At 36.3% G+C, this 10,966-nt stretch overlaps 1 protein-coding gene across 1 annotated transcript; it reads right to left on the bottom strand.

Annotated features, from left to right (window-relative positions):
- Positions 1-5,524: 5,524 nt before the first annotated feature.
- On the bottom strand, positions 5,525-9,937 carry LOC148021417 (phenylacetaldehyde reductase-like). Its single transcript, XM_087699271.1, has 6 exons — positions 9,549-9,937; positions 9,291-9,457; positions 8,313-8,501; positions 7,236-7,398; positions 5,924-6,113; positions 5,525-5,814 (listed from the first exon to the last, which is right to left on the bottom strand). Exons 1-6 carry the CDS (start codon positions 9,685-9,687, stop codon positions 5,658-5,660), a joined length of 1,005 nt encoding a protein of 334 aa, XP_087555397.1. The 5' UTR covers positions 9,688-9,937; the 3' UTR covers positions 5,525-5,657.
- Positions 9,938-10,966: the final 1,029 nt, after the last annotated feature.

A 10,966-nucleotide genomic window follows, 5' to 3' on the forward strand; every position in this document is an offset into this window, starting at 1 on the left:
TGCACTCATTAATTTGTAAGCTAAAAATTAGCAATAGCATTGGAGTTTGAATGATCATGAGCATTTAGAAAAGTACATAACATCTTATGACATTATAGACAAAATCCACATGCATGTTATCCTTGCAACAATAAAGTGGAAAAGTATGCTATGAAGGACTCTATTGGAGCCTCATTCAAACTATATGTAATTAAGGATTTGGAAAATATTGGATGCTTTAGGAAAATTAGAGAAGCCATACTAGTGGATCTTCACGTAAGGTTTAAAATTCTTATACATTCAAAATCTTTGACCATTCGAAAGCAATTTAGCCATTGTGTCTTCTCTGGATATGCCTTCAATAAATTCAATAAATGCTAAATAGGAGGCACAAGTGACTAGTGTGAGGCATGGTTTATAGAAAATGTTCCCATGGGCATATCTGAAATGTTCCATTAGTAGAACCTTACATAATAACTTCTTTTTATTTTTAAGAGCATGAGGTAGAGCTAATTAAGATAGAATTGGCAAAATGAAAATATTTAAACCTAAGAACTTAGTTAGAGGCATGTGATTAGGAGAGATTCAAAGAGGGGTTGCAATTCCATATTAAGGAATTTTCTTGGTCATATAAAGATATCAAATGCATTAAAGATAAGATTTATCAACACTATATTGATTTAGATGTAGGCACAGAATCAATATGCCAATGCCAATGAAGGAACAATCATGTTTATTGCAAAATCAGTGAAAGCTGAGATTATAAGGCTCTTAGATGTGGGAATGGGTATCAATTATCATTGTAATACCTAAAAAGAATGGAAAAAATATCCATATTTGTGTTGGCTATTAGAAACTCAATAGCAAAAATCAAAAGGATCATTTTTTATTGTCCTTCACAAATTAAGTGCTGGATAAAGTCATTGGTCATGAGCTTTATTCCTTTATCAATAAATTTACTAGATACAATCAAGTATTGATTCATTTTGATGATCAATCAAAGACCACATTTACTACTAAATGGGGTGTGTTCACCTATAGACTGATGCCCTTTGGACTACGCACCACACCAACAATGTTCTAAAGAGTTATGATCATGGTCTATCAAAGATTTTCCTCTAGCAATGGATGCACATATTTCTAGATGATTTATACGTCTTTGGGAAAGAAAAAGAAATGTGCCAATTATTATCATAAGTGTTTAAGTGAAGCAATGAAGTGGGCATTTCTTTAAACCAAGACAAATGTGTCTTTGGAGTTGTAAAAGGAACCCTCTAGGGCATGTTGTTTCTAAGGGATTGCAATGGATCCTTAAAAAATTGTAGCACTTACATAGCCAACAAATCTTAAGCAATTGCAAGGGTTTTTAGGGTATCTAAAATATTATCAATGATTATCCCAGATTTTGCAAAGGTGGCATCACCATTAACAAATCTATTAAGAAAGGATAACCCTTATGAGGATAATGAATTCTAGAAAGTGTTTGAATTTGTAAAACAAAATTAATTGATAGACCAATTCTTGCACCACCTAACTAGAAAATGGAATTTTATGTCCATGTGGATGCATCTATGTACACAGTACGAGTGGCTTTATGTCAAAGGATGATAACAAGGTGGATCATCCTATTTACTATGCAAGTAGAAATTTAAGTGATGCAGAATGAAATTATACTACTATGAAGAAGTAATGCTTATCGATGGTCTTTTCTGTAGAAAAACTTTGCCGCTATTTATTGGCTAATAAATTTATTATATATGCAAACCATGAATCCCTAAAGTGTTTGCTTAATAAAGTAGAACTTTTAAGACAAGGGATTTGATGGATGTCATTATTTCAAGGATTTGATTTCCAAATAGTTACTTAACCAAAAAAACTCATGATTTAGCAAATTGTCTTTCATGTTTATTAACATCTGATAATAAGGAAAAAGGTATTAAAGATGATTTTCCTAACATATAACTCTTTACTATGGAGACACAAGTTCCATGGTATGTGGATATTGCTAATTTTTTGAGTACAACACAATATCCAACTAGAGTTGATAAATAAAGGAAAATACAAATATTGATGAAAGCATGCTCTTATGGATTATTAGTAGGTTATTTGTCTAAATTCTTTCCAAGAGAGGATAAAGCCCCAATAGTTCTAAAGGTGCTACACTATGAGGCTTGTAGTGGGCATTTCATTGACGAATTAACATGAAAAGTTTTGCTAGCTAGTTATTAGTGGCCTACTTTGTTTAAAGTTACTTATTCCTATTGTAGAAAATGTGATGTATGCCAAACCTGCTAAAAGTTTTGCTATAAATTTGACACCCATATTGGTATTAGTGCCTTTTGAGAAATGAGAAATTGATTTCATGGGTCCAATTGATCCAACCACTAGATATAGATCCAAATTGATATATTCTAGTTTGTACTGAGTATATAACAAAGTAAGTGGAAGAAAAAGCACTCAAAACGGATCAGGCTATTGACTAGCTAAAGTTATGTATGAAAATGTTATAATGTGATTTGGATGCCCACTTGAATTAGTAAGTAGTAGAGGATCCCATTTCTCGAATGGTTTGATTAGCAAACTGCTTGAACTGTATAACATTAAGCATGAAATATCAATGCCTTATTAATCTTGAGCTAATGAACAAAAAGAAGTGGCAATAGAATTATCTATGGTATTTTGACCAATATGGTCACTTCTCATAGACAAGAGTGGGATGAGTGTTTATATGAGCTACTTTGGGCTTTCTAAACTGCTTACAAGGTAATTGTGCAAACCATGAGATTTAATTTAGAATTGTTTTGGTACTTTGACTAAAACAATCGCTTCTTATTGACAAGATTGGGATGATTGTTTATATGAGGCACTTTGGGCTTACTAAACTACTTATTATAAGGTAATCGTGCAAATCACACAATTTAAGTCAACCTGGGTTTTAGACTCTTTATTGGCTTCATCATTTCTTGCTTAAGATCCACAATGTCATTTGCTACAAATTTGATTCCTTCTCCTTCCCTCTATTGCTCTAAAGGCTGATAATGCAAAACTTTGAAAATTTACTTTGTTTTTGTACCTCTCCAATAACCCAGTTGGCTTTGATCTATCCAAGGTTGAGTTTCCAACTATAGCCCTATACAACTTCTTATCCTTTATGATGTTGATGAAAAAAACAACCACAACTTTCTATGTGGGTGTATTTGTTGTTATAAGCATTCTCTTATAAAGATTGTGAATGCTAGTGACATAGTGCCTTATGGTTGCATTCTCTTTTTCTTTGCATTCATAAGATTAAAGAGGAGGCATGATCCCCTTCAATAGACCAACTCGAAGGTTCACATCTTGATCCCCTTCAATAAAATAATCTTCGTTTAAGGTAAAGGGGTCAATTATGGAACACCTTACCTTCATTGCATTAATCTCTAAAATTAATAAAAACCCACCAAGTTTACCATTGCCCTTGGCATTGATAGCGTAACTCCATAGCTTGAGAAATATATACCTATAATACTCTACAATACACATTCAAGTGAAACTATAAATAAAAAAGAATAGTAAAAAGTCTACCACAACAATGCTCACCCATAGGTACATAGAAAAACTTATCATGCATCTAGAATCAAGGAATGTAGAATGTCCCTATAGTTAGAATAGAGATAGACACCTCCAAGACATAGATGAGGATCCAAGTGTAATACCTTTGCATGTCATGACAAGATCACAAATTGAGAAGGTAGCTAAAATCCTTTTGAAGAGTGAAGTTCCTAAGTGCAATCATTGTACCTCAAACTTAAAACCTAAAAGTGTGAAGTGGGAGACTACCTTGATCCCAATGGAGATGATTGACAAGGTGAAATATTGGGTCAAGAAATCCTAGTTGGATCTTTAAGGCCAAGCGATGGAGTTGGCACTAAAGTGCCTTAGGAATGTCTAGCACTATACCATTAGCTGCCACAACAAGATCAAGAACCTTTGGGAAACCCATGTTCAACCCACTAATCAAAGAAGAAATGTTGGCAATGTCCCACTAGAGGGAAGGCCATATTTTGGGAAGAGCCAAAGCCAACGAATCTAAAGAAATAAACTCATGCATAATAGCAATACTAGCCTCCTCAAGTATAATTGAGTCCTTTGGAATACTAACGATGGAAATTAGATGTTCTAGAGAGACTTCAAGGCATGGATAGAAAGAACCTAAAGAAGCACTAGTTGAAGCTAACATGCACGAACCATAGCTTAGCATGGTCATCTTGTAGGTTAACACCTAACAAAATTCTTGGATCCTTAGGAGCGAAAACCCTATGGGAAGGAGGCGGCATGCATGCTATTCAAACATGTAGGAGTCCTCAAGGACTAACTAGTCTAGATAGGAGACAATTACCAATCAACTTTGTACTTATGAAGAGAGTGGACCACAACTTGTTGTTATGAAGACCATGGATGAGAAATGCGAAAATTGATAGAAGACTAGGAAATTGATTTAGTTTCTTTCAAGATTAGATAATGCAATTAGAATAGAGGTGGACACCTCAAAGGCAAGTGTATATCTAGATATGATCTCTAAGGTACTCAAAAGGGATTTTCAATGCTCCCTCTCGAACACTAGGCTAGTCAACAAGTCTTATATGCATGAGACTAGATGCCTATGCTTGCAGCCCTAGCATGAACAAGAATGAGTATAAGTAAGCTAGTCAAAAGTTGAGTATAAAAGCTCAAGAAGAAACAATGATTGAAAATCAAGCAAAATTTAGAGCAATGTCCCAAAATTCCTATTTAAATTACGAAATCCTTGTAGGAGATTAAGATAAAAGGAATGGCCTACAAGACATCTCATATTAAGTGCGCATTAAGTTAAAGCCTCAGAGTTCCTAAAAGGGAGGCTGAAAACTACCCTAGCCAACCTTGAACCCTTAGAAGAGCTCTCGAAAGCTTTTGAGTGGAATTGGACCAAGGTACATAACCTAAGTTTCCAATATAATTGTGCACATATGGCCAGTTCAGATCTAGAACAATTAATAGGGTTGTCTAGTGATAAGAATTCATACGAAGAACTAGAGGACTCCAATAATGAATCCAAAAAAGAAGCCTCAAAAGATGAGATAGTAGACTATGACACTAATAGACGCAATATAGAGTACAATGTGGTTGCCTACACAAGCACTAAATTTGTAGTTTAAGATGGAGTAGATATGAAACTAGAACAAGTTTCTCAATCAAATTAATATATTGACAAAATAATGTTTTTAAATGTATATTTCATCATGGAATACTTACCAAAGTAGTCATGCAATTGGCTAATTAGTTGTTAAATGGCAATGAATACCACTTTCAACAATTTGATATAGTATCATATGCTTCTTTACGCACCCAAAGGTTGTGAACAATATAAATATGACTGGGTTTGAAACCTTAACACAATACAAAATGGAAATCCAGAGTTGAAATTGGCAATGGTACTCCCATGTAGGAAAGTATAGAAATGTTAATTGTTTGGTTATTTCATCATTTCTCATGCATTTAGTTAAATGAATCATACTTCATAAGACAAGCAAGATATTGAAGACAATATCATCTACCTTTATCTCACAACTGTGATGAGACAAAAATTGCAATTGTCCATGCCAAGCAAATCTAGGGTAAATTTCAAAGAAAGTGTGTTTGGACAAAACTATTTACATATATCAAAATGGCTCAAGATTTAAAAGCTTTTCTTCTTTGAGGGAATCAATACAATCTTTGATTGCATCCTCAATAGATCTAAACTTAAATCCAAGTCCTTCTAGCTTTTCAGTAGAAACCTTGAATAAGGTCATTTCTGGTATTGGTTCATGTACATGTCTGTTAAGAATTAGAATTCAAGTATTAATATGCATTGAAATGTTCTAAATCTAAAACCAATGTGAATCAAACTAAGAAAAGGTTTTGGTGGATAGATAAAGCAACTAACTTGGATAATTTTGAAAATTTTGGACAAACTTGTTGGATCAAATTCAACAACATTGCATATGTAAGAACTTTGCCTACACAAATGAACCTTCCAGAGGCCGTGGGAACTTCATAAGCCAAAATGTGGGCTTCAACCACATCTCTTACATCCACCCATCCTACAGTGATAGTCTTAAAGATATTGTGAGTGCCTAAAAATCCAAAAAAAAAAAAAACCATTAGAAGCTTAAGCAAATTATTTAAGCAGCTAGTAAAAATAACAACAGGAATAGTAGCACCAACATTTCAAACTCCAACTCTAAACTCTAGAAAGACATGAGAAAGGGAAAGGGTTCTTAGAAAAGAAGGTGAAGAAATGGAAGAGACAAACCCTCTCAGACCACGACAACAATACATCAACAATCCAAGAGTATAAGTATACATACATGCATGTTGCTTTAGTATATGGAATCAAAGTTAAAACATTAACTTGTACTTTACATGGGCTACAAGCACTACTCATGAATCAACCCAAAATCCATGTGACAACCAACAATCATCAAACTGCATGAACATCAATGAAACAACCACTATGCACAACTTAGGCTTTTGTTAGAGATAACTGCAACATGCAAATCTAGGCTCCAAAAACATAATTGGCATTTGAATCTCCAAAACCTATATTCCAAATTGTTCCACAACAACTTATGGTTTCTCTTTTACCTTGAATCACTCAACATTGATAAGCATGCAACATCTTTTGACCTCTATATATCATCAACCCTTTTAAGAAAACCAATGTAGTAATCAAAAGTTAAAAATTTTATGGCACAACATTGTCAAGCGCACATTCTCACCCCAATTCCCCCCTAAAAAATGAAAACAGAATGGAAACAACAGAGGAAAAAGTTGGTCTTCTTGTATTTTGCATGCATTTCATCAAAGAAGCAACTAGTTGAATTTAGCCATAAGCTTAGCACTAATTACTATGCCTAACTAAGGTGTTACTTATGAATTGAGTTGACCCAACGAAATACATTAGATGTGCTACTATTTATCCATAATGCACATATCATGCAACTCGTAAAAATGCCTTTCAACAAGAGAGAATATTTTTTTTCCTTTCATGGGATACTCAACAATGGATATGGCAAATCAATTAGACTTACATTTTAAGTTGAAATCTTGCATGCATGCATGCATGCATGAACTATATGCATGCACACCCACCCAGCCACCCACCTACCTGCCCACCCACGCACGTGCACACACACACATACATAGAGAAAAATAGATTTTTGAGTGGAAATTTTGTGGATATAAAATAGACCTACCACTGAATATGTCCAAGATAGTTTCTGAACCCGCATCAACATGTGGTTGCAATTTAGGTCCAACAACAAGACCGGGATTTATCGCCACGAGGTCTAACTTGTGTTCTTTAGCAAATGACCATGCCATCTGTTCGGCTAAAACCTTGGAAAGAAGGTACCAAATCTACTCCAAACACATTTAAAAAATGGCATTTTAATCACATAAATATAAAGATGTGAGGTTATCATATGAAGACCACATAGAGCACGTTACGAAAAAGAGTATGGAAAGATGGCAAAACCAAATGACATCCTACAAATTTGTTATGGTCTTCATAGTAATGGAACTCATCTCAATTGTGCAAACAAATTAATGCACATCATAGCATATTCTCAGCAGCGAGGGTAGCATGCGTTTGGTTCTCACCCAGGAGACATGGTATGTGCTCTTATGTCTACATGTATGTACATTGCACCCTAACACAAGCATGTTATCAGGCAGCGCTATAATTGCCCTGATATTGCATACCCTTGTGGTGCATTAGCGATGGAGTCTCTCTGGGCCCGTCAACCACGCAGAGCCTGTACAAACCTGGCCTGTCATACTGATCGATGGACTGACCACGCCCTGAAATAACCTTTCTAAGAGCATTTCCTACTTCCCATCATCCTGCAGCAAGTCTTGCATTCAAGAATCAACACCATGAGAGGATAGACGTGCATGCCCCACCCATGGTGGAACTTGGAGTGCTCTAAGATAGCCATATGTTCTGTCAACCCTAGTACGGTCTTGTGTTTGTAGACTAGTAAATTTCTTATGTGCAAACTGATCTATCATTCTTCCATACATTCTGTTGTTGGCCTTCTGTAACAAAACTATGCATAATCATGGATACATCTGTGGAGGCAAATAAAGCTGCAAACCTGCATTGTCAAACACACCATAAACTGAATGAAAAGAAGACACTCAACAAATTGCAATGTACAAGTGAGGTTTTCTAGACCTTTCTTTGTTATGAAACTCTAGTACTAGAAAACTGATTAATGTATACTAACACATTGTAATTTTCACTGTTCTTGTGAGGTTGAGGCCCTTACCTTTGTTTGTTTGCAGTGCTCCGGATCGCTCCATAACGTCTCATCCACAATTATATCATCTGTAAGCTTTGGAGTTACGGTCACTGCTGCTGTTGAGGATGTCAATACAACCCTTTTCACAGATTTTGCTTTTGTGCATGCGTTGAGAACATTTAACGTGCCTTTAACTGCTGGGGCTATCAGATCTTCCTGAGAAGTAGAGCATTTTATCACCTCATTTTCTTTGGGAGGAGGACAATTATCACACCTAGCAAAGTGAAAACAGTTGCAAACTTGCATCTTGACATCACAGAAACATTTAGTATGCAAAAACCACTAGCTTGATGCAGCTGGGCATATGCTAAAGGTTTAATCATCTTTTTTGCACATGTCCAAACGGGACTTTAGAGATATCAAATGGAGATAATCGTATAATATTGGATATATCAAGGCAGGACGGCCCAATGCAGTACTGGCAATATGTGCTACCAGAACCTGACAACGACAAGAATGCTCTAACAGAATCTGGCCACTCGCATGGTTTTATATGGTGCACTACAGCAGATGACTCAGGCTTACTCTTGCTCCAAAATTTGATGAACAAATAAAGCTTTTGGGGAGATGATAACCACTATTCAACTATCTGGTATCAGGATTCAGGATTGGAGGTAGCTTTGCTGCGAAACATGAACTTCTTTTACAAAGGAAGAGCAACGGCATAATTTGTTGTGGTCATTAACGTAGAATAATGTAGTCCATCATGGCTTCTGTGAGAATCAACCTGACATAGGGTTAAACCTCTATAACCGAGACATGCATTTGTATGACAGGCATTGAATACTTTTTGAACAAATTACCATAGAGGGACAAGAAAGGCTTGCACCTTATGACAGCAGAGAATTTGCCATTGATTAAAATCATTGAGTAAAAAGCTTCACTGGTTAACAAAATCATTGAAAGAAGTTAAAATTGCCATTGATGCTGGATTGAGAGTCCTACTGGATTTTCGGCGGTCATAAGAACTGGTGATGCAACATGAAAGACTCCTTCACAACCATCGACGGCAGCATCAAAAGAGCCATCTTCCAGCAGGTCTGCTTTCACGAGTTCAAGGTTCCCAAGTGCCTTCGGAAGATTCCAAAGGTGAGCTGTTTTCTGTTGATTTCCTGCAATCAAAAACATCGTCTTCTTTAAAGGCAGTTTCCCCTCCCAACCGAATCATTCTTCAGACTGTGATTATGAAAGCAGCAGGGAAACCTGGATCGCGAACAGTAGCTCGAACAGCATAGCCTCGTGCGAGCAACATCTTGATAAGCCATGTTGCAATGTAGCCGGTACCTCCCGTAACGCACACACAAGCCATAAGCTCACTACTGCTCAACGCATCCTTTTCCATGTATATTTAGAAGGATCTTATCCTTCTACTTTAATCATTCTGCTTGTAACTTGAGACTGTGATTATGAAAGCAGCAGGGAAACCTGGATCGCGAACAGTAGCTCGAACAGCATAGCCTCGTGCCAGCAACATCTTGATAAGCCATATTGCAATGTAGCCGGTACCTCCCGTAACGCACACACAAGCCATAAGCTCACTGCTCAACGTGAAACACAGTTATGGTACGTGAACAGTGTACACCACCGACGCTAGGACAAATGCAGAACTTCAACTGGTGGGGTTTTAAAGCTACTTGAACGCTGCACACCGACACTAGGACAAAGAGCAGCATAGGCAGCCTTTCAGAGTTACAGTTGTGATAGACTTTTTAGTTGTATATGTGAGTACGATTCATGAGAAATTGAAAAATAGATTAAAAGAAAAGGTAAAGTAAGATGAGCGACTCAAGATTGGGTTCAATCTCCCCCCTACATGAAGTGGGCAGCTCCTTTCATGTCGTATTTATAATAATATTATGAAAAAAAATTTGCTCAAAATTTAGGCCCTTTACAATCACTCTTTACATAAAGAGTTTGAGTGAACTCAAAAAGAGATAGAGTAATCCAAATTAATGGATGCTAGCAGATGTGTATCCCACAACTCTCTAGAACTATTAATATTTTATTGGACATATCTTCTAAAAATCTATTTTGCTAATAAATATTTACATAGAGACTATGCTCACGTTTTATAAGAAATAATGGTGCGTCTAATACAATAATCCAATAAATTCTTGGGAAAATAATCTTTAGAATGCTTGCATGTGGCGCGCTTTTTCAATTCTCCTTGCTCTACATGTCAGCTGTCAAAAATTTAGAAAATCATGTTAGAATAATAACCAATTGAATAATTGCATCTAGCCACATAAATCAATTAATTTGGAGTTCCATACAAGTTCACGAAGATGTTAATACTCGTGTGGATAAAATGGTACCACCCACGTTCACACTTGATAGGCATTCCCATCGACCTTCTGCCTAAGACAAATCTTAGGAACGTGCCTCGCATTGACAGAGAACCATTTAAGGCGCTCATCCCGCCAACGTACATACAAAGGAGAACCATTTAAGATGCTCATCCCTTTGCGTAGGTGCCACCTGGCAACATACCCCCAGGGTGGGATAGCAATTGTCCTCAATTGCTATTGGTTGGATGTGGAGACAATAAATTGAAAAAAGATCCCAAATCACGAGCATGCATCCATTGAGTTTCCTCAACAGGGTGATTGTGGAATTTAACA

This window comes from Lygodium microphyllum, chromosome 18 (genome assembly GCF_053477565.2).
Source record: "Lygodium microphyllum isolate KBCC chromosome 18, Lygodium_microphyllum_v1.1.10, whole genome shotgun sequence".
Lineage (NCBI taxonomy): Eukaryota > Viridiplantae > Streptophyta > Polypodiopsida > Schizaeales > Lygodiaceae > Lygodium > Lygodium microphyllum.